Genomic DNA, 24,981 nt, shown 5'->3' on the forward strand with positions numbered 1-24,981 from the left:
TACACGCTAATCTCTTATGTGGGACCTTATCGAAAGCCTTCTGAAAGTCCAAATACACCACATCCACTGGTTCTCCCTTATCTATTCTACCAGTTACATCTTCAAAAAATTCCAGTAGATTATTCAAGCATGATTTACCTTTTGTAAATCCATGTTGACTGTTTTCCAAGTGCTCTGCTATTACATCTTTTATAATGGACTCTAGCATTTTCCCCACTACCGATATCAGGCTTACCGGTCTATAATTCCCCGTTTTCTCTCTACCACCTTTTTTAAATAGTGGTGTTACATTAGCTATCCTCCAATCCATGGGAACTGTTCCAGAGTCTATAGAATTTTGGAAGATGACCAGCAATGCATCTACTATTTCTAGGGCCACTTCCTTAGGTACCCTAGGATGTAGATTATCAGGCCATGAGGATTTATCGGCCTTCAATCCCGTCAATTTCCCTAACATAATTTCCCTACAAATACTGATTTCATTCAATTCCTCGCTCTCATTAGACCCTATGTTCCCTGACATCTCTGGGAGGTTATTTGTGTCCTCCTTTGTGAAGACAGAACCAAAGTATGTATTTAATTGGTCTGGCACTTCTTAGTTCCCCATTATAAATTCCCCTGATTCTGACTGCAAGGGACCTACTCTTGACTTTACCAATCTTTTTCAATTCACATATCTATAGAAGCTTTTACAGTCAGTTTTTATGTTCCCTGCAAGCTTACTCTCATAATCTATTTTCCCCCTCTTAATTAATCCCTTTGTCCTCCTTTGCTGAATCCTAAACTGCTCCTAATCCTTAGGTTTGCTGCTTTTTCTAGCCAAATTATATGTCCTCTCCTTGGATTATTAAATGTAATAATGTATACTTTCAAAGTGTTTTGTTCTTGAAGTTCTGATTTGTTTTTGCATGGTATACTATGCTACATTTCTATTTTACATAAATAACTAATTTGGAAAAATTGAAGTATATTTGTGATGTGCCCTTCCTGACATTTCTGATTAATCATTCTGAAAAATCCTGCCATGCATGATATGCATATGCTTACAGAACAAATTAAATAATTTTATATATTACCCTTCAAAGCTCATTCTCAACCCTTGTGATTTCAGCGAGTTTAATCAAAATCGAGTTTGGAAAATCACACATAATAGAAAGAGGAACAGCATACTTCATAAGTCACAATTATTCATTACTAATATAATAGAAAATACAGGACTCTTGATTAAAACTGGAAGCCAAAGTTACTGGAACTGTTAACTCATCCAGAAGACAAGACAAAGCCCAGAAAGTCCTGTTCTGCGGCTGCGCTGCTGGAAGTCAGGTGAGGCAGGACTTCTGCCCACCCATCTACCCCAGTAATGACCCTTCCCCAAAGCTCAGGGCCAAGGTTATTTGCATGATAGGGAAGATGTCTACTCTATTTAATGCACTACTCATGTGTCCACCCTGCAGGCGCACAGTAATTCCAAATTGACACTTGGCCGCACTGTCGGGAGGTATGGCTCGGTCTGGCCAATAAGGCTGAAGATCAACATTTCTGTGGCTGACTGCTCCAGGGATGAATTAATCAGCACAATTTCACATCAAGATTTTCAACGGCTTCTCTCCAGTGCTGAAACTTAGGCTGCAATACTCCCGCAATAAAGTAAATGTTTTAGAATGGCCATAAACACTATGGAGGGAATTGCTTTCTTCCATCCACTGTAAACCTAAAGGTCATTACAGCTATCTCCACAATATCAGGTTCTTCTTAAGAAACAATCCGGTTTCCTCTACCAGTACACTAAGTCTAATGCAGATTTGAGAAACTGGAGGAGGAATTCATTAAGTGGAGATAGATACTAAAAAGACTGACAAAAAAAATTGAGAACAATATCACAACACCAACTTATTCCACAGTACAAATCTAAACAGCTGAATCACATTCTCTTATGTGTGCACGCACACCTTCATTTGACATATAAAGAAAGAACTTGCATTTATATAATGCATTTACTACCATAGTAACAGAGATATGAGGAAAAATAAAAATAAATTAATGAGAGGAACTTACTAGATTTAATATAATTTTTTTAAATGGTAATCGAGAAAATAATGAGACTGAAGATTGACAAATCTCCAGGACCTGATGATTTCTATCACAGGGTATTAAAAGAAGTAGGTAAGGAAATTGTAGATGCTTTAGTCATGATCTTCTAAAAGTCTCTTGATTCAGGAATTGTCCCATTGGATTGGAAAATTGCGAATGTCACTTCATTATTTAAGAAGGATGGGAGAGAGAAAGCAGGACGTTATAAATCTATTAGTCTAATATCTGTTGTGGGAAGTTACTGGAATCTGTTATTAGGGACAGAGCGACTGAGCACGAGGACAAATATGAACTGATCAGAGAGAGGCAGCGTGGATTTGTAAATGGTAAGTCATGTCTAACCAACCTAGTTGAATTTTTTGAGGAGGTTACTAACATGGTAGATAAGGGAATGCTATTTATATGGACTTCCAGAAGGCAGAGTCAACACAGTTTTATGAAAGAGAAATCATGTTTGACAAACCTATTAGACTTTTTTGAGGATGTAACTAGCAGGATAGATAAGGGGGAACCAGTGAATGTGGTAGATTTGGATTTTCAAAAGGCATTCAATAAGGTGTTGTTACACCTTATCAAGAGGTTGTTACACAAGATTAGGGCTCATGGGATTGGGGTAATATATTAGCTTCGATAGGGGATTGGTTAACAGACAGAAAACAGAGACCAGGAATAAAAAGGTAATTTTCAGCTTGGCAGGTTGTAACTAGTGAGGTATTGCAAGGATCAGTGCTTGGGCCTCAGCTATTTACGATCTATATCAATGACTTGGATGAGGGGACTGAGTGTAATGTATCCAAGTTTAGTTATGATACAAAGCTAGGTGGGAAAGTAAGCTGTGAGGAGGACACAAGAGGCTGCAAAGGGATGTAGACAGGTTACAATGGGCAAGAAGGTGGCAGATGGAGTATCGTGGGGAAATATGAAATGATCCACTTTGGTAGGAAGAATGGAAAACCAGAATATTTTTTAAAAGGTGAGAGACTAGTAAATGTTGTTATGTCCTTGTGCATGAAGCACAGAAAGTTAGCATGCAGTTACAGCAAGCAATTAGCAAGGCAAATGTATGTTGGTCTTTATTGCAAGGAGGTTGGAGTTTAAGAGTAAGGAAGTCTTACTGCAATTATATAGGGCTTTGGTGAGACCACACCTAGAGTACTGTATACAGTTTTGGTCTCCTTACCTAAGGAAGGATATATTTGCCCTAGAGGGGGTGCAACAAAGGTTCACTAGATTGATTCCTGAGATGAGAGGGTTGTCCTATGAGGAGAGATTGCGTAGAATGGGTCTATATTCTCTGGAGTTTTAGAAGAATGAGAGGTGTTTTCATTGAAACATATAAAATTCTTAGAGGGCTTGATAGGGTAGATGCTGAGAGACTGTTTCCCCTGGCTGGAGAGTCTAGAACTAGGGGTCTCAGGATAAGGGGTCGGCCATTTAGGACTGAAATGAGGAGAAATTTCTTCACTCAGAGGGTTGAAAATCTTTGGAATTCTCTACCCCAGAGGGTGTGGCTGCTCAGTTGTTGAGTATATTCAAGATTGAGATCGATAGATTTTTGGAGACTAAGGGAATTGAGGGATATGGGGATAGGGCGGGAAAGTGTAGTTGAGGTAGAAGATCAGCCATGATCTTATTAAATGGCAGAGTAGGCTCATGGGGCCATATGGCCTACTCCTGCTCCTATTTCATATGTTCTTATTTGATAAGGTTGCACATAAGAGGCTGTTAGCAAAAATGAAAATGCATGGAATTGGAGGCAATCTATTGACATGGGTATGGAATTGATTAGGATGTAGGAGACAGAGAGTAGGGATAATGGGTATGTGCTCCAATTGGCAGGATTTGACTAGTGGTGTCCACCAGGGATCTGTACTGGGGCCTCAGCTTTTCACTATGTTTATCAGCGACTTTGATGAAGGAATTGAGAGCCATATATCCAAGTTTGCTGCTGACATTAAGTTAGGTGGTACAATAAGTAGTGTAGATGGTAGCGGAAAGTTGCAAAGGGACATTGATAGATTAAATGAGTGGGCAAAACTGTGGCAGTTGTAGTTCATTGTGGGCAAGTGTAAGGTCAACCACTTTGGACCTAAGAAAGATGGATCAGTGTATTTTCTAAATGGTGACAAACTAGGGACTGTAGAAGAGCAGAGAGATTTAGGAGTCCATGTACAGAAATCACTAAAAACTAGTGAACAGGGACAAAAAATAATTTAGAAGGCTAATATAATGCTAACATTTATCTCAAGGGGGTGGAATACAAAGGGGTGGAAATTATGCTATAGTTGTATAAAGCTCTGGTTAGAGCGCATCTGGAGTATTCTTCTTCTTAGGCAGTCCCTCGGAACCGAGGATGACTTGCTTCCACACTAAAAATGAGTTCTCAGGTGACCGATGAGTCCAATGTGGGACCTACAGTCTCTGTCACAGGTGGGGCAGATGGTGGTTGAAGGGGCAGGTGGGTGGGGTGCTTGAGTTGACATGCGCTCATTCCGCTGTTTGCGCTTGGCTTGCGCTTGCTCCTGGCGAAGAGACTCGAGGTATTCGGCGCCTTCCCGGATGCTTCTCCTCCACTTTGTGCGGTCTTGGGCCAGGGGTTCCCAGGTGTCGGTGCGGATGTTGCACTTTTTCAAGGAAGCTTTGAGGGTGTCCTTGAAGCGTTTCCTCTGCCCACCTGGGGCTCTCTTGCCATATCGGAGCTCCGAGTAAAGCGCTTGTTTTGGGAGTCTCGTATCAGGCATGTGGACGATGTGGCCCATCCATCGGAGCTGATCGAGCATGGTCAAAGCTTCGATGCTGTGGATGTTGGCCTGAGCGAGAACACTGACGATGGTGCGCCTATCCTGCCAATGAATTTGCAGGATCTTGCGGAGGCAGCGTTGATGGTACCACTCCAGTGCTTTGAGGTGCCTTTTGTACATGGTCCATGTCTCTGAAGCATACAGGAGAGTGGGTATCACTACTGCTCTGTAGACCATGAGCTTGGTGCTGGGTTTGAGGTCCTGGTCTTCAAACACTCTCTTCCTCAAGCGACCGAAGGCTGCATTAACACACTGAAGGCAGTGTTGGACTTCATCATCGATGTCTGCCCTTGTTGACAGTAGGCTCCCAAGGTATGGAAAGTGGGCCACGTTGTCCAAGGCCTCATCGTGGATTTTGATAATCAGGGAGGCAGTACTGTGTGGCGGGGGCAGGTTGGTAGAGGACCTTTGTCTTACGGATGTTTAGTGTAAGGCCCATGCTCTCATACGCTTTGGTGAAGGTGTTGACGATGGTTTGGAGTTCGGCTTCAGAGTGTGCGCAGACGCAAGCGTCGTCTGCATACTGTAATTCAATGACAGAGGATGGAACGACCTTGGATCGGGACTGGAGGTGACGGAGGTTGAACAGTTTCCCGTTTGTTCTGTAGATTAACTCCACGCCAGCGGGGAGCTTACTGAGGGTGAGATGGAGCATTACAACCAGGAAGATCGAGAATAGCGTTGGTGCGATGGCACAGCCTTGCTTGACCCTGGTCCGTACATGAATTGGGTCTGTGGTGGATCCATTGGTCAGGATCATGGCTTGCATGTCATCGTGAAGTAGGCAGAGGATGGTGACAAACTTTTGAGGGCAGCCGAATTTGAGGAGGATACTCCATAATCCCTCACAGTTGATGGTGTCAAAGGCCTATGTGAGGTCAAAGAAGGCCATGTACAGCAGTTGGTGCTGTTCTCTGCATTTCTCTTGTAGTTGACACGCGGTGAAGATCATGTCCATTGTGCCCCTTAGTGGGCGGAATCCGCATTGCGACTCTGGGAGGAGCTCTTCAGCCACTGGGAAAAGGCGATTGAGGAGGATTCTTGCAATGACTTTCCCTGTGACAGACAGCAGGGAGACTCCTCTGTAATTACAATTGAACTTGTCATCTTTCTTGAAGATGGTCACGATTACAGCATCTCTGAGATCCCCTGGCATGCTCTCCTCCTTCCAAATAAGAGAAATGAGTTCATGTATTCACGCCAATAGTGCTTCTCTGCCATGTTTTAACACCTCGGCGGGGATTCCATCTGCTCCTGAGGCCTTGTTGTTCTTCAGTTGTCAGATGGCCTTTTCAACCTCATGCTGGGCTGGGGTTGTGCTGAGGTGGTGGTGGGTAGCATGCTGCTGGATGGAGTTGAGGACACTCGCGTCAAAGACAGAGTCTCGGTTAAGGAGATCTTCGAAGTGCTCCTTCTAGCCGGCACTGACTGCCTCTCTGTCCTTGAGTACCTCTCCGTTCTTGGCCCACAGTGGGGTAGAACCTTGGGTGCTTGGGCCATAGGTGGTCTTGACTGCGCTAAAGAATCCACGCACATCGTGGTTGTCGGCTAGCTGCTGGATCTCCTGCGCTTTCTCCACCCACCATCTGTTCTTTAGGCCGCGAGTTTTTTGTTGGACCTCGGCCTTCAGGCGTCTGTAGAGCTGCTTTCTTGCTCTCGAGTTCTGTTGCTGTTTCCAGATCAGGAATGCTTTGCGCTTGTGGCTTATTAGCTCCTGGATCTCCTGGTCGTTCTCGTCGAACCAGTCTTGGTGTTTCCTGGTCGAGCGTCTCTTCACAGGTGCTGATTATGGAGGCCTTGAGTGCAGACCAGGCACTGTGGACACTCTGTGTCTCTGAATCACTGGGAGTCGTCAGGTTGGTTGTGAGGCGCAGGCTGATTAGGGCTTTTTAGCAGGGTCTTTGAGTACTCCAGCGTTGATTTTCCTGCGGCATTGCTTCTGTTGCCACCGCTGTTTTGGGGCTACGTTGATGGAGATGACAGAGTGGATTAGGCGGTGGTCTATCCAGCAGTTGTCAGCTCCTGTCATGACACAGGTGATGCGGATGTCCTTGCGGTCCATCGCTTGGACGATGATGTAGTCCAGCAGATGCCAGTGCTTGGAGCAAGGGTGTTGCCATGAACTTGTCTCTCTGACAGAACAAGGTGTTGGTTATGACAAGGCCATGTTCTAAGCATTTCATTAGGAGGAGGGTACTGTTGGAGTTGCCTTTCCCTACCCCCTCTCTGCCGATCACACCTCCACAGAGGTCTGTGTCCTTTCCAACTCTGGCATTGAAGTCACCAAGGAGGATCAGCTTGTCGCCCGTTGGGACTCGGGACAGGGATTGTTCGAGGCTGGAGTAGAATTCCTCTTTGGTTTCATCTGTGTCTTCCAGTGTTGGGGCGTACGCACTGATGATTGTAGTGCACTGGTACTGGGCTAGGGTGAGCCATAGAGTCATGAGGCGTTTGTTTATTCCACAAGGGGAGTCTCTGAGATTTTCAACTAGCTAATTTTTCTCAATGGTGAAAAACTAGGAACTGTGGAACAGCAGAGAGATTTAGGAGTCCATGTATAGAAATCACTAAAAGCTAGTGAACAGGGACAAAAAATAATTTACAAGGCTAATATAATGCTCGCCTTTATCTCAAGGGGGTGGAATACAAAGGGTTGGAAGTTATGCTACAGTTGTATAAAGCTCTGGTTAGAGCGCATCTGGAGAACTGCGTTCAATACTGGGCATTGCACCTCAGGAAGGATATATTGGTCTTGGAGGAGCTGCAGCGTAGATTCACCACAATTATACCCTAAAAGGGTTAAATTATGAGGACAGGTAAGACTAGGCCTGTATTCCCTTGAATATAGAAGATTAAAGGTTGATCTAATTCAGGTGTTTAAGACGATTAAAAGGTTTGATAGAGTAACTAGAAAGAAACTATTTCCTCTGGTGGGGGAGTTCAGAACAAGGGGGCATAACCTTACAATTAGAGCTAGGCTGTTCAGGGATGATGTCAGGAAGCACTTCATCACAGAAAGGGTAGTGGAAATCTGGAATTCTCTCCCCAAAAAGCTGTTAAAACTAGGTCAATTGAAAATTTCAAATTGAGATTGATAGACTTTTGTTTGTTAAGGGTAAATGGAGTTGAGATACAGAGCAGCCATGATTTAATTGAATGGCGGAACAGGCTCGAGGGGCTGGATGGCCTACTCCTGTTCCTATGTGCCTTCCTATGTTATCCTAACTCTATCCTAACTCACACCATCCGTTCTCCCATCACCCCTGTGCTCACTGACCTACATTTGTTCCTGGTTCAGCAACGCCTCAAATTTAAAATTCTCATCCTTGTGTTCAAATCTTGCCATGGTCTTACCCTTCCCTATCTCAGTAACCCCTTCCAGCCCTACAACCCTCTGAGAACTCTGCCTTCTTCCAATCTGGCCTTTTGTGCATCCCTGATTTTCTTCGCCCCACCATTGCCTTCAGCTGTCTCGGCCCCAAGCACTGGAATTCCCGTCCTAAATCTCCACCTCTACCTCTCTCTCTTCCTTTAAGGTGCTTCTTAATACCTACCTCTTCGACCATACTTTTGGTCACTTGTCCTAATATCTTCTTATTTGTTTTGATGTCAAATTTTGTCTGATAACGTTCCTGTGAAGCGCCTTGGGACATTTTACTAGGTTAATGGCGCCATATAAGAGCAAGTTGTTGTTTATGTTATTCTTTCATGTGCTCAGACATGCCTTGGACAAAGTTAACAAGATCACAAGATAGGCATTGATGAAGAGGGCCATTTGACCTGTTCTATTTCATTCATTGAGTTTTTTTCATAGCTCAGTCCTCTGACACTAGGGATCAGTCTCATCCCTCATTTCTACAGCACAGAGGTGGAGTGGGAAGGGGGAAGGAGTGATCCCATTTGAGCACTGGATTTGGGCTGCATTTGGTACCTGTGGGAGTTAAGAGAGTCGGTGTGAACAATTGCACAAGTCTATAAGACTCCTGGGGTTGGATTTTCCTTGTGATTCCACCTGGAATCAAGCTGGATCTGAACAGAAAAGTGACATTTTTCTTCTCCCCACCCCCCACAAAAAACCCATAAAATTGAAAGTATATCTATAATCTACAAAATAAAGTAGTTAAAGCAAAATGATTCATAGGATTACATAGGATATTCAGCACAGAAACAGCCATTCGGCCCAATCAGTCCATGTCAGCGTTTAGGCTCCATTCAAGCCTCCTCCTGTCTTTCCTCATCTAACTCTATCAGCATAACTCTCTATTCCCTTCTCCCGCATATGCTTATCTAGCCTCCCCGTAAATGCATCTATACTATTCACTTCAACCACTCCCTGTGGAAGCGAGTTCCACATTCTCACCACTCTCTGGGTAAAGAAGTTCCTTCTGAATTCCCTATTTGATTTCTTGGTGACTATCTTATATTGATGGCCTCTAGTTTTGCTCTTCCCCACAAGTGGAATCACAAGGAGGTAGTCATGTGTGGATCATGGAAGTAGAGGGCTTGATAGCTGAATGGCCTTTACCCATTACATGCTTTCTTAAGTGCTACTAATGTGTTGAATGGCCTTTAGCCATTAAAGGCTTTCTTATGGCCCTCAATTTTAATCATTATTGTCTACTAAAATTCACGAGAAAATGTAAAGGAGCTGCTTAACAGCAACCATCCAGGCCTGTAGACACCAGATAACATCCAGTTATTTTCCACATTAACTGGATGCTGTCTGATTTGTAAATGTTTGTTGTATGCAGTCATGACACAAATTACAAGGTGATTTAGTAACGTTATGCTTTGTTTCTATTGACAGGGGTTTGATGTACTGGGAGGCATAGAGAGTCATCTGAAACACCTTAATTTTAAGTCTCTGTGCTTGCCGGAACTCTCTAAAGAACATAATTCTCTGTGCCAGGCGATCAAAGATGCAACTTCAGATGCCCTACTGAAGGGACAACTTCTACTGAGTAAAGTCGATCCCCAAAGGTAGGGAATGGACTCCAGTATATATTGCGCAAAGAATACATAAAATTCCACCTTGTGTACGAAATCAATGACTGGCCAATTCCTTACAGATACAGCAGTTTTAATGACATTTTGCACATCTTCGATAAATTAAACAAGGAATTAAAACTGCATTAGAAAATAGTCACGTGTGAAAATTAATTTTAAAACATAATTTTTTTTTGGTTTCCTGCATATTTTTCAACAAAGGTTATGAAATCTACTTTGCCATGCCGATGTTAGCAAGTTATCAAGTTTCAATGTTGTGTTCTACATCTTAAATGACTTGCGTCTCTGATATTAGTTGATAATACTTTGCCTCCCAGCAAACTGATTCAATGGCCGTGATTTTGCCGGCGCTAAGAGGGTGGGTTTGGAGGTGGGTCAGCAGTTAAATTCGAAATGATTGACAGCGGGTTGGGAACCCGTCACGAATCAGCCTCTATGTAAGTTTCCAAAGTGTTGGGTCTGCAATTTCAGAACAGCAGGGTGAGGCATTTAAGGTAGTTAACTGCTTGTTAAGTGCTTGTTAACTACTATTTTGCCAGCCTTTTTCTATTTTCCCACATTTTTAACAGGATTCCCAGTGTTAGGAGATCATGTCAGGTAAGTAGGTCTGGTTCTCTATGTCTCCCCATTGCTGTGAATAGGTGACAGCTGCAAAAGTGGTCTGAAAGCTGCCATTTCACAGCTGATCACTTTCCAATGCCAGGAGCTTGAGCCTTCAGGACCTGGAAGACACTTTTGAGCTGTATGCAGTTTGGAACTGTTTGGAGTAAAATCTCCATCCACTGCAAGCTCTCTCACCATTGACAGATCGCTTCTGTCATCTCAACTTCAGCTGCCATCTATTCCAGTAACATTGGTAACCTTGAAAAAATCTCACCTTGGTCCTCTGAATCCCTCCACGATCAGCCCCAACACCAAAATCACCAGGCATACCAACATCACCAACAATATCACCAACCTTCTCCGCAATCACCTGATGCTGCACAGGACATGGGGCATCCGCACCCGACCACATTGCTGCCCGGGAGGCCAGTGATGGCATCACCATGGCCAGATTTACTTCACTTGACGCTGTTGACCCTGGCTGCCACATGATGCACCAGGTTAACACCACCCCACACCAGCACCATAAAGCATTCCTACAATGACCAGGCCATTCCTTTCACACTCATCACCATTGCGAGGGATACCGTTATGTCTCACCATTCACTGCAACTCACAAAGACTTCCAAAGGTGAGCACAGATCTGTACAATAAGGCAGTGTTGAAAATAAAGATTTCAATGTTTGACAACATGTTAACAGAAAATAAGAACATAAGAACATAAGAAATAGGAGCAGGAGTAGGCCAGTCGGCCCCTCGAGCCTGCTCCACCATTCAATAAGATCATGGCTGATCTGATCCTAACCTCAAATCTTCTATCACTCTCCATCCACCCGAACCCATGTTGTGATCTCCCGGGAGAGGCGAAAAACCAGATAAAAGACCCAATGGCCAATTTGGGAGAAAAAAATCTGGGAAATTCCTCTCTGACCCATCTAGGCGATCAAAATTCTTCCAGGAGATCACTCTGTCCCTATATTTTCTACAGTACAGGTAGACTACCCTTTATCCGAACTTCCGAAAACCGAAACCCTCTAAAAACCGAAGGTTTTTTCAGTCAGCGTAAGTCGTGCGCACGACATGACCAGAGTGGCGTACGACTTACGCTGAGCAGAGGGTCAGCATAAGTCGTGCGCACGACCCCCCGCCGACCCCCGCCGACCCCCCCCGCGGACCCCCGCGGACCCCGACCCCCGCCGACTTACGCTGAGCAGAGGGTCAGCGTAAGTCGTGCGCACGACCCCCCGCCGACACCCCCGCGGAACCACCTGACTCTCTTCCAAAGGCTCGAAAGCAACGAGAGCTCTGAGCCCGCGGCGGTGCCGGCCCCTGTTCCGACTGAGCATGACGACCTGTTGGTGGAAATGCGGAACTTCATTGCATTCCAGGCTAGCAGCGACGGACAAGCCACGACTGCGCGGACCCCCGCCGACCCCGACCCCCGCCGACCCCCCCGCCGACCCCCCCGCGGACCCCCGCCGACCCCGACCCCCGCCGACCCCACCGCGGACCCCCGCCGACCCCCCCGTGGACCCCCGCCGACCCACCTTCCGAAATCCGAAATTTTCCGAAAACCGAAACACGGCTGGTCCCGAGGTTTTCGGATAAAGGATAGTCTACCTGTACTTACCTTCTGTAAAGGCGATCTCCACCCCAGCCAGGAACAGGAATAAAACCATCTCCTGAAATCTAACACAGAATTAGAACACAGTAGGAGCAGAACCAGGCTACACGGCCCCTGGGCCCAGTCCACTACCCACAGGGCCATGACCATTCCGAACCTAGACATGTCCAATTTCCTGCCCGTTCCCCGTAACCCTTAATTCCCTTTACTTCTAGGAAACTATCTATTTCTGTTTTAAATTTATTTAATGATGTAGCTTCCACAGCTTTCTGGGGCAGCAAATTCCACAAACCTACCACCCTCTGAGTGAAGAAGTTTCTCCTCATCTCAGTTTTGAAAGAGCAGCCCCTTATTTTAAGATTATGCCCCCTAGTTCTAGTTTCACCCATCATTGGGAACATCCTCACCGCATCCACCCGATCAAGCCCCTTCACAATCTTATATGTTTCAATAAGATCGCCTCTCATTCTTCTGAACTCCAATGAGTAGAGTCCCAATCTACTCAACCTCTCCTCATATGACCACCCCCTCATCCCCGGGATTAACCGAGTGAACCTTCTTTGTACTGACTCGAGAGCAAGTATGTCTTTTCTTAAGTATGGACACCAAAACTGTATGCAGTATTCCAGGTGCGGCCTCACCAATACCTTGTACAACTGCAGCAATACCTCCCTGTTTTTATATTCCAACCCCCTAGCAATAAAAGCCAACATTCCATTGGCCTTCTTAATCACTTGCTGCACCTGCATACTAACTTTTTGAGTTTCGTGCACCAGGACCCCCAGATCCCTTTGTACTACAGTACTTTCCAGTTTCTTGCCATTAAGATAATAACTTGCTCTATGATTTTTCCTGCCAAAGTGCATAACCTCACACTTTCCAGTATTGTATTCCATCTGCCAAATCTCTGCCCACTTACTTAGCCTGTCTATGTCCCTTTGCAGGTTTTTTATGTCCTCCTCACTCACTACTTTCCGTCCCATCTTTGTATCATCTGCAAACTTTGATATGTTACACTCGGTCCCCTCCTCCAAATCGTTAATATAGATTGTAAAGAGTTGGGGACCCAGCACTGACCCCTGCGGAACACCACTAGTTACTGGTTGCCAATCTGAGAACGAACCATTTATCCCAACTTTCTGCTTTCTGTTAAAGAGCCAATCCTCCACCCACGCCAGAATATTACCTCCAATCCCGTGATTTTTTTATCTTGAGCAATAATCTTTTGTGTTGCACCTTGTCAAATGCCTTTTGGAAGTCTAAATACACTACGTCCACTGGTTCCCCTTTATCCACCCTGTATGTTACTTCCTCAAAAAACTCCAGCAAATTTGTCAAACATGACTTCCCCTTCATGAAACCATGCTGAGTTTGTCCTATTAAATTATGTTTATCCAAATGTCCCGTTACTGTCTCCTTAATAATGGACTCTAACATATTACCAACCACAGATGTTAGGCTAACAGGTCTATAGTTTCCAGCCTTCTGCCTACTACCCTTTTTAAATAAGGGTGTTACATTAGCAGTTTTCCAATCTGCCGGGACCTTTGCTGAGTCCAGGGAGTTTTGGAAAATTATTACCAATGCATCCACAATCCCTACCGCCACTTTCCTCAAGACCCTAGGATGCAAGCCATCAGGTCCAGGGGATTTATCCGCCTTGAGTCCCATTATTTTACCAAGTACCACTTCCTTAGTGATTTTAATCGTATTTAGTTCCTCCCCCCCCCTAGAGCCCCCTGTTTGTCCAGTGTTGGGGTATTCTTAGTGTCCTCTACTGTCAAGACTGATACAAAATAATTGTTCAGCGTTTTTGCCATCTCCATCTTTCCCACCATTAATTTCCCAGTCTCATCCTCTAAGGGACCAACATTTACTTTAGCCACCCTTTTCCTTTTTATATAACTATAGAAACTTTTACTGTCTGTTTTTATATTTTTTGCTAATTTACTTTCATAATCTACCTTCCCTTTCTTAATCAATCTTTTAGTTATTTTTTGCTGTCTTTTAAAGACTTCCCAATCTTCCATCCTCCCACTAGATTTGGCTACCTTATATGCCCTTGTTTTTAGTCGGATACAATCCTTAATTACTTTACTTAGCCACGGATGGCTATCTTTTCTTTTACACCCTTTTTTCCTCAGTGGAATATATATTTTTTGGAAGTTGTAAAATAACTCCTTAAATGTACACCACTGATCATATACCATCTTACCCTTTAATCTATTTTCCCAATCCACTCTAATCAATTCCGCTCTCATACCATCATAGTCTCCTTTATTCAAGCTCAGCACGCTTGTTTGAGATCCAACCTTCTCACCCTCTAATTGAATATGGAATTCAACCATGTTATGGTCACTCATTCCAAGGGGATCCTTTACTAGGACATTTTTAATTAGTCCTGTCTCGTTATACAGGACCAAATCTAAGGTTGCTTGCCCCCTGGTCGGTTCAGTTACATACTGTTCAAGAAACCCATCCCTAATACACTCAATGAACTCATCCTCAAGGCTGCTCTGCCCAATTTGATTTGTCCAGTTAATATGATAATTAAAATCCCCCATAATTATAGCTGTTCCCTTATTACAAGCCTCAACTATTTCCTGATTAATACTCCGTCCAACAGAGTTGCAACTGTTCGGAGGCCTATAGACTACACCCATTAGTGTTTTTTTCCCCTTATTATTCCTTATCTCCACCCAAACTGTTTCACTATCCTGCTCCTTTGACCCAATATCATTTCTCTGTATTATAGTGATTCCTTCCTTTATTAACATAGCCACACCACCTCCTCTCCCTTCCTGCCTGTCCTTCCTGATTGTTAAATAACCTGGTATGTTTAATTCCCAGTCATGGTCACCCTGCAGCCATGTTTCTGTAATGGCCATAAGATCATACCCATATGTCGTTATTTGTGCCGTTAACTCATTCATTTTGTTACGAATGCTATGTGCATTCAGATAAAGAACTTTCAAATATGTTTTGTAACATTTAGTTCCTGTTTTTTCCCTTTTTAGTACTTTACTTTTTACTCCATACCTTCTGTCCCTTCCTAACACGTTCTGTTTTTTAATTCCTCCACTGCTACCTAAGTCTATGACCTTCTCTGTTGTCATTTCTATTATTTGCTCTCTAGAAACCTCCCCCCCACTAATTAGCTTAAAGCCCTCTCTACAGCCCTAGTTATATGATTCGCCAGGAATCTAGTCCCAGCACTGGCCAAGTGCAGTCCGTCCCAACAGAACAGCTCCCTCCTGTCCCAGTACTGGTGCCAGTGTCCCAAGAAACAAAACCCATTTCTCCCACACCAGTCTTTGAGCCACGCATTTAACTCTTTAATTTTATTTATCCTAGCCAAATTCGCTCGTGGCTCAGGTAATAACCCAGAGATTATTACCCTTGAGGTTCTGTTTTTTAATTTGACACCTAGCTGCTCATACTCCTTTAACAGAACCGTCTTCCTTGTCCTATCTACATCGTTTGTACCAACATGGACCACGACAACTGGATCCTCCCCCTCCCACTCCAAGTTTCTTTCCAGCCCAGAAGAGATGTCCTTAACCCTGGCACCGGGCAGGCAACACAGCCTTCGGGACTCCCGCTCTTGACTGCAGAGAACCCTATCTATCCCCCTAATGATACTATCCCCTACCACTACAACATTTCTTTTTACTCCCTCCACTTGAATGGCCCCCTGTACCATGGTGCTGTGGCCAGGTTGCTCATCCTCCCTGCAGTCCCCGCTTCCGCCCTCACAGGGAGTAAGAACCTCGATCCTGCTTGACAAGAGCAAGGGCTGCGTCTCCTTCAACACTACATCCTGGATCCCTGTACCTTCCTCACTCGTAGTCACAATTTACCTGAACATTGCATAAGACACCCAAGTGCCTACCCTTGTGTGTTGTTAGTTGGTATGAATGGACTAGGATGAGGGTGAGTGCGAGGGGTGGCTAGTGAGATGGGGTTGCCTCAATGTAGATTGAAACGGATGGGTGGAGGTGCAAGGTAAGTTGGCGTGAGTAGGGATGTGCAGGAGTAGGGTAGGGAAGGCAGAGTTATGTGGATGTGATGAGTGGCACAGGAGGATGAGGTTGAGTATGGCTTTGTGTAGTGTCGGTACCTTTTTGCCTAGACACAATTAGAACTCAGAACTCAGAGATTCAAACATGAAGTGCTTTATTCGAAGGGAAAGGGGAGTTCTGGAGAGTTCCGAACAAAGACAGCTAAACTTAACCAAGAGAACACCCAACCATTTATCTCCTGTGACAGCGCCACCACAGGTGGGAGGAGAACACACAATACATAACATATTCCTCCCCTCTTAAATGAAAGCTCCGCATTATTCCTCAACAGGTAAGTTACTTTCAATGCACTCAACTAACCAAGGGTAGAGGTAGACTGCCTCAAACCCTGACTTTACCCTCGGGTTTATTCTGCCCCAGTCTTGTGGGTAAGTCGCTAAGCCTACAGATCCAAGCGTCTTGGAGGCCGCCGCTTTCTGACAGGATACCAGCGGTCATCGCTGGCTTCCACAGCAGTAGGCATTGACATAGGCCTAGATGGAGAAGGTGCCTGTGTCAGTCGAAAGTCAGGAGTTTGCACAGGTGGAACAGTCTCTTTGACTTCCTGTGTTGGAGAAGAGCACTGTGGCAAAGGATGCTGGTTTGCGGTATCTTCCGGAAACAGTTCAGGCCAACCAGCCATTGGAGCCTCTGTGGCTGTCTCTGCTCCTAGCAACAGTTGATCTGTGTGTCTTCTCCAGACAACTTCCTCAGCAGTCTCAACCGTGTAAGACACAGGGCCCGTCTGCGCGATCACCGTAGCAGGAACCCATTTCGGTCCAGTGTTGTAGTTTCGAGCTAGGACATGCTCTCCCGGATGAAACCGTCTCTCCTTGGCTCTTTTCTCTCTCTTTTCAACTTGAGCTTGTTGTTGACGATGGACAACCTGCTCTGCCCTTGGAGGTTTGAGCAAGTCAAAACTTGTCCGCAACTGCCTCTTCATCATGAGCGAAGCGGGGCAAGTTTTGGTTGTGGCATGCGGCTCGTTCCTGTAGGACAACAGGAAGCTGTTCAGATGTTGGTGGATTGAGCCTTGACCTTGCGATGCCTTCAAGGCGTGCTTCAAAGTTTGCACGAACCTTTCTGCCTGGCCGTTAGTAGAGGGATGATAGGGCGCAGACCTGATGTGTTGGACACCATTCACATGCAGGAAGGTTGCAAACTCCTGTGATACAAATTGTGGACCGTTGTCATTTACGAGTTGTTCCAGTGAGCCATAACGGCTGAACATCTCACCAAGTTTCTCAATTGTTTTCTCTGCCGTGGTAGACCTCATCACAGCAACCTCCGGCCACTTGCTACGAGCATCCACAACCACCATAAACATCTTCTCTTCGAAAGGACCAGCGAAGTCCACATGTACTCGCTGCCACACTTCTGCAGGCCAATCCCAGGGATGTAGGGTTGCCAGCTGTGGAACATTCCGGACCCTTTGACATGGGGAACATGTTTTGGCTTTCTCCTCAATATTCCCATCGAGACCTGGCCACCAGAAGTAGCTTCTTGCCATTTTCTTCATCCGAACCATCCCACTGTGGCCTATATGAAGTTGTTGCAGTATAGGTTCCCTCAAAGGTGGTGGAATGATGTCATGGCGTCCCCAAAGAAGACAACCTGCCTGGACGGAGAGCTCATTTCTTTTTGAAACGTAAGGTTTCAAACTAGGAGAATCTCCTATAGCTCTCCCTCGAATGACATCGTCCATTACCTCAGACAGGACTGGATTGTTGCGGGTGTACCTTCGCACCTGAACTGCAGTGACAGGTGCTCCCTCCACTTGCCTAAAGTAGAAGATGTCTATCTGACGAGGCTCTGGGGGAGTAACAGGCAAGGGTAGCCTCGAGAGACCGTCTGCGTTGCCGTGCAAGTCTGATTTGCGATATTTGATGTCGTATGTGTGTCCTGACAACAGTAAAGCCCACCTTTGCATCCTGCTTGCAGCGAGAGATGGAATTCCGGTGTGGGGCCCGAAGATTGAAGTCAATGGGCGGTGGTCCGTCAGGAGTGTGAACCTTCTCCCAAACAGGTACTGATGAAATTTTCGAATTCCAAAAACGATTCCCAAGGCCTCGCGCTCGATCTGCGCATAGTTACTCTCGGCCTTGTTCAAGGCGATAGGTTTCTCTTCACCCGAAGGCATGATGTGGGATATGACTGCTCCCACACCATATGGTGATGCATCACATGCTAGCTGCACGGGTAGCTTTGGGTCGAAGTGTGTCAGGACCTCCGACTTCAGCAATGTTTTCTTTGCTTGGGCAAAAGCTTCGTTGCACATTTCAGTCCATTCCCATGTTTTGCCTTGACATAGCAACTGATGTAACGGCTTCAGCAATGTTGCTAAGTCTGGAATAAACTTCCCATAGTAGTTAAGTAGCCCCAGAAATGAACGTAACTGGCTCACATTCTGGGGTGCTGGGACCTCCACGATCGCCTTGACCTTTGACGGCGCCTTATGCAGGCCAGTAGCATCAATCACATGCCCCAGGTACTCAACTGAAGACTGAAAGAATTGACATTTGTCTTTACGAACTCTGAGTCCATATTCTTTCAGTCGTTGTAGTGTCGCATCCAAGTTCAGAAGATGATCCTCATTTGTCCCAGTGACAAGGATGTCGTCCAGGTAGCACTGGACTCCTGGCAGTCCACTCAAAATCTGATCCATTGCCCTTTGGAATAGAGCAGGGGCCGACGTAATTCCAAACGGAAGGCGGCAGTACCTGTATAGCCCCTTGTGAGTCACAGTTGTCAGCAGCTCCTTTGATTTGTCATCGACATGCATTTGTAGATAAGCCTGGCATAAATCTATTTTGCTGAACTTTTGCCCTCCGGCCAGGCCCGTATAAAGATCATCAATGAGGGGAAGAGGGTACTGTTCCGCAGACAGCACCGGGTTAATAGTCACTTTAAAATCCCCGCAGATTCAAACAGATCCATCCTTTTTCAGGACAGGAACAATGGGTGTAGCCCATTTGCTCACGCTCACAGGTTCCAGGACTCCATTCTCAACGAAGGCCTCCAAGTTAGCCTCAACTTTTGGCCTAATTGCATAGGGTACAGGTCGGGCTTTGTGAAACTTCGGCTTGTTGTCAGGTTTAATGTCCAGTCTCACGCTGATCTTTTTCATGCTCCCAAGTTCCCCATTGAAGAGTTCTGCATGTTTGTTTAACACTGCAGTCAGACCCGACTCCCCTTTTGACATCATGCGGACTGCAGGCCAGTCCAGTGTGATTTTCTCTAGCCACGCATGTCCCAGTAGCGATGGGCAATTTCCCTTTACTACATATAGTGGCAGTTTTGCAGTCTGTCCGTTCAATTTAACTGTTACCTCAATGGCGCCTCTCATGGCCACAGGTTAGCACAATGTTTGTTGGCTGAAGGGTAAGGTGCTTTAGCATTTTGTTGTAGACAGTGTCTGAATCAAGGGACACAGCCGCGCCTGTGTCCACCTCCATCTGCACTAATTGTCCCTCCACGAGTGGTGGCACCTGTTGTGTCCGTGTATAATAAGACACAGACTGCAGGAGAACGGTACAACAGGTGTTTACTCAACGTGGCTCACACTGGAACTGATCTGTACAGATTACTACTCAGTGCTATATACAGGTGTGGTCACTGCCGGTACTGCAGTATACATGAGCTGTAAAAGATAGTTCCCCCCTTAAAGGTATATACATTACAATTCCTCCCCTTTTAGATTAACAGTACCATAACACTCATTTAACAATTAAATATCAAACTAATTACAATTAACACTTTTAACATGCAACATTAGCTGAAAATAGTCTATTTATATATTCAGTCTTTGGGGAGGCTTCCTGATCCTTTCTGGATAGCGCCTTTCCCGAGTGTCTTGCTCTTGGTGCGGAGGCGATTCTGGCCCCCTGTCGTCGGTTGGTTCATCAGCTTCTGATGCTACAGTTTGTGGGGTAGATGCGACCTGTACGTCGGGTTCATCACCAGGTACGTATGGGTGAGGCATGGGGTTGACTTGTTCCTGTGACTCTAGGATCTGGTCAGCATGGTGTCTCATGATGCTCTCCCCAACGTCCACTGTGTACATTAGGGGGCCCTGCCGTGTGCATATCATTCCTGGCTGCCATTTTTCTGTTCAGTAGTCGCGGGCCAAGACTGCTTGCCCTACATTGAAGCTCCTTGTTGGCTTCTCATGGATGTGCTGGAATTGCTTACTCTCAACATCTCTTCGTACGTTTGGTCTGAGCAAATCCAGGCGAGATCTTAACCTTCGGTTAAAGAACATCATGGCTGGGGCCTGGTTGGTGACTGCATGTGTCGCATTCCGGTAGGCGAACAGGAAATTGTCCACCTTGTGCTGCAGCGGAATGTTGTCATTGTACATAGCCTTTATTGCCTTCTTAAAGGTTTGTACGAACCTCTCAGCCAATCCATTTGTGGCTGGATGATACGGGGCGGATGTGTAATGCCTTACCCCATTCTTTTTCAAGAACCTCTGGAACTCTTCGGACACAAACTGTGGTCTGTTGTCGGAGCAAATCGGTTCTGGCAAGCCATTCCTGGCAAAAATGGTCCGTAGGACTGCAATAGTTTTCTCCGTGGTGGTGGAGGACATTTTGATGACCACAGGCCATTTCGAGTGCGCATCCACGGCTATTAAAAACATTGAGTCCATGAATGGACCAGCAAAATCAATATGCACCTGTTGCCATGGAGATGAGGGCCACTCCCATGGGTGTAGAGGGGCCTGTAGTGGTGCATTTTGGACTTTCTGGCATCCTGAGCAGCTCTTGGTCAGGACCTTGATTTGTTTATCGATTCCCGGCCACCACACATGAGCCCTGGCTAGGCTTTTCATTTTTACCCCTCCCAGATGACCCTCATGAAGCTCATTGAGCACTTTATCCCTTAACTTGGGTGGAATTACCACTCGGGATCCACACATCAAGGTCCCCCGGCACACTGACAGCTGTTCTCTCCTTGTCGAGAATGCTGGCAACAGTGAGTCGCCATGTGCTGGCCATCCCTTCACCGTCAAATCATATACCCAAGACAGTGTCAGGTCATTTCGGGTTTCCTTTTCGATACAAGCATTAGTTACCGGTAGGTATTCAACTATAGTCGAATGGAATATTTCGACAGGATCCACTGCTGGTGCTTCCTCCACAGTAGGCAGTGGCAGGCATGATAGCCCATCAGCATTTTCATGCTGTTTCGTGCCCTTATATTCAATTTCATAGTGGTGCACCCCTAGAAAAAGTGACCATCTTTGTAGTCGTTGTGCAGTCATCACCGGAACGCCCTTCTTCGGATTAAAAATCGAGACAAGAGGCTGGTGATCAGTCAGCAAGGTGAATTTCTGCCCGTGCAGATAGTGATTGAACTTTTTCACTCCCCACACTAGGCTGAGGGCCTCCCTGTCAATCTGGGCGTAGTTACGCTCGGTTGAGGTTAGTGATCGTGACGCAAAGGCTATTGGCCTCTCTGAGCCGTCCGAGAATTTGTGCGACAGCACCGCTCCAATGCCGTAGGGTGACGCATCACATGCCAACCGAATTGGTAATGCTGGGTTGTAATGGGCCAATACTTCTTTCGATGTGATTAGTGTTTTGCTCTTCTGGAAAGCTCGTCTACATTTGTCACTCCACTTCCATGGCACCCCAGTTTGCAGTAGGGTGTTCAGTGGGTGTAGTATTGTAGACAAATTTGGCAAGAACTTATGGTAGTAGTTTACCAGCCCGAGGAACGACCTCAGTTGTGACACATTTTCCGGTGCTGGAGCCTTGACTACTGCCTCAATCTTCTCTGGGGACTTATGTAACCCCTCTTTATTGATAACGTGGCCACAATACGAGATCTGTTTTCTAAAAAACTCGCATTTGGGGCGGTTAGCTCAGAGCCCATATTCCTGCAATCTAGTGAGCACCTGCTCCAGGTTGGCAAGGTGATCACTGTCATTTTCACCCATGACCAGGATGTCGTCCAAATAACACTGGGTCCCTGGGATCCCTTGCAGGACTTGTTCCATTGCCCTCTGCCAAATAGCCGGAGCTGATGCTACACCGAATACCAGCTGGTTGTATTGGTAGAGACCTTTATGGGTGTTGATTGTGAGGTATTTTTTTGATGCTTCTTCTACCTCCATTTGCAGATACGCCTGGGCCAGATCAATCTTAGAGAAGCGTTTCCCTCCAGATAGCGAGGCGAAAATATCTTCAATCCGCGGAAGTGGATATTGTACGGTGTGAAGGATCGGGTTCACTGTTACCTTAAAGTCCCCACAGATGCGAACCTTCCTTGGTTCCCCAGGCGTGCTGCTCAACGACTTTTTCATCACAGGGACGATGGCTGTAGCCCACTCGCTCCATTCTACCTTGGACAGTACACCTGAACGTTCCAGACTCTCCAGCTCTGCTTCGACGGCTGGGCGGATCGCATAAGGTACTGGTCTGGCCTTAAAAAATTTTGGGCTTGCATTTTCTTCAATTTTAATCATCGCTGTCATGCCTTTTAGTGTTCCGAGTCCTTGCTGGAACGCTTCTTTCGCGTCAGTTAGGATCTTTGACAGTCGCCCAGGTGTGACGTCGTCATCCTTTTTGTCAGCCACAGTCAGTGCCTGTATGGAATGCCAATCCAGTTGTATTTTCCGGATCCATTCACGTCCCAGTAATGGTGGTCCTCCATCTTGCAATACATACAGGTCTAGTTTTGGTGTTTCCTTACCGTTATATATAACGGTCACCCTTATTTTTCCTTTGGGGTAGACTTTTTGTCCCGTGTACGTCTTCAAAATAATTTTTGTGTCTCTCAAGGGTATGTGTGAGAATAGCCGCTCGTAGTCCCGTCGGTTTATGACTGATAGGGCTGATCCTGTGTCCAATTCCATCTTTACCTGGACTCCTGCTATCTTGAGAGTGACCCAAATGGTTCGGTGATCCTCCGTTGTGATCACATTATGTAGTTTCAGACAACTCAGTTCCCTGCTTTCGGAGTCGTTATAACTCTTTTGTTCGTCTGAACTATTCTCCGTCATCTTATGTACCTTCTTGTACTTTTCTTTGGTAGGTTTCTTATTGCTGGTTTTCTTTCCCGACCTGCAGACTCGTGCTATGTGTCCTACTTTTCCACACTGTCTGCTCACTTTGTCTTTGAACCAGCAATCATTCTGGTCATGTGTTGTTCTGCCGCAGCGATAGCACTTCTCTGTTCCATATGACATTTCGTTTGTGCCATATTCTTGCGGTCTCTGTTGTATCTCTGCAGCGCCCCGTGCTGCTGCTTCATATGATACCGCAATGCTGAAAGCCTTTTCCAGCGTAAGGTCCTTTTCAGATAAAAGGCATTTCTGGGTTCCTTCACTTTGAAGCCCACACACAAACTTGTCCCTTAAGGTATCTGCCAGTCCCGCTCCAAACTGGCAGTGTTATGATAGTTTGCGCAGTTCTGTTAAATAATCAGCATTGCTTTCATCCTTATGCTGGTTCCGTTTGTGAAACTTGAATCTTTCTGCTATCAGCAGCGGTGTGGGGTTTAAATGTTCCTGTAGTATCGTTACTATGTCTTCAAAACTCTTTTCCATTGGCTTTGTTGGGGTTACTAGATTTCGTAATAAACCATACGTGTTTGCACCCATTAAATTTAACAATACCGACGCTTTCTTGTCATCTGACACCTCATTTGCCTTGCAGTATACCTCTATTCGTTTGACATATGTAGTCCAATCTTCGACTTCATTGTCAAATGCGGTGATACTGCCACTCTTCGGCATTTTGGGTGTGGTTTAAAATGGCATCTCCCGCACTTTCCTTCCTCCCCCGCTGCTGCCAACGCCGCTCCCGGCGGTTCTCATGGCAATGGCGGCGCCCTGTAGGTTTCGCGCGCTTCTCCTGCGCTGCAGCCAATGCCACTCTCGGCGGTCCTCGTGGCAATGGCGGCGCCTCGCGGGTTTCTGCGCATCTCTCTCTCCCTCTCTTCGACGCTGCTCGGCCCCTGAACACCGGCTGCGCCCTGTGCGCTCTGCCCTCTCTCTCTCTCCCCCGTCGACGTTGCTCGGCCCTTTGCTGTGCCGCTCGGTCGGGCTCTAGCCCGCCGCTGTCCGGGAAGGGTCTGCGCACTACCTGTTGCCAGCCCGTTTCGCTGGACTACCTCGACTGGAAAGCCAAGCCTGGCTCTCGACAGCCTCCCCGGCAATTCTGGAGTCTCTGCTCGATGACTGGGCGGTTGCCCGTGGTCGACGCCTGAGTCTCTGGCCTTGACCTCCAATCCACTGATCTCCAGGAACGAATCCCGGGAGGTGATGTAGAGTTGCAGGTAGGTTCGAACTTGCCTCGTCGCCAATGTTGTGTCCGTGTATAATAAGACACAGACTGCAGGAGAACGGTAGAACAGGTGTTTACTCAATGTGGCTCAAACTGGAACTGATCTGTACAGATTACTACTCAGTGCTATATACAGGTGTGATCACTGCCGGTACTGCAGTATACATGAGCTGTAAAAGATAGTTCCCCCCTTAAAGGTATATACATTACAACACCCAGTAGCCATTTGAACCACCTGCAACCGTCAGTATGTGCACCTCTTCCTCCTCAGAGGTGTCGCTCCCCTCTGTTTTGCTTGTTCCATCATACTACATTGAATGAACACACTTTTTCCTCTCTTGTCCAAATACAGACATTTTGCTTCCATGCTTCCCAGCTCTGTCTGTTCTTTTTTTACCTCTACAGACGCGTTCAATGTGACCCTTTTTGCCACAATTTCAGCATTCCAGCTCCATACACCAGCAGTCATTAGCGTGATGTCCCGTTTTCCCACAATGGTA

General features: G+C 46.0%; 1 protein-coding gene across 2 annotated transcripts in view; it reads left to right on the forward strand.

Annotated features, from left to right (window-relative positions):
* Window positions 1–24,981, forward strand: part of ccdc141 (coiled-coil domain containing 141) — a 285,891-nt gene that overhangs the window by 116,100 nt on the left and 144,810 nt on the right. For both annotated transcript variants that reach the window (XM_085986005.1, XM_085986004.1), the window contains one exon: window positions 9,700–9,872. In XM_085986005.1, coding sequence (XP_085842131.1) covers window positions 9,700–9,872 — 173 coding nt within the window. The remainder of the gene's footprint in view (window positions 1–9,699; window positions 9,873–24,981) is intronic.

This window comes from Somniosus microcephalus, chromosome 4, assembly GCF_052327205.1.
Source record: "Somniosus microcephalus isolate GS21.2 chromosome 4, FLI_Smic_1.0, whole genome shotgun sequence".
NCBI lineage: Eukaryota > Metazoa > Chordata > Chondrichthyes > Squaliformes > Somniosidae > Somniosus > Somniosus microcephalus.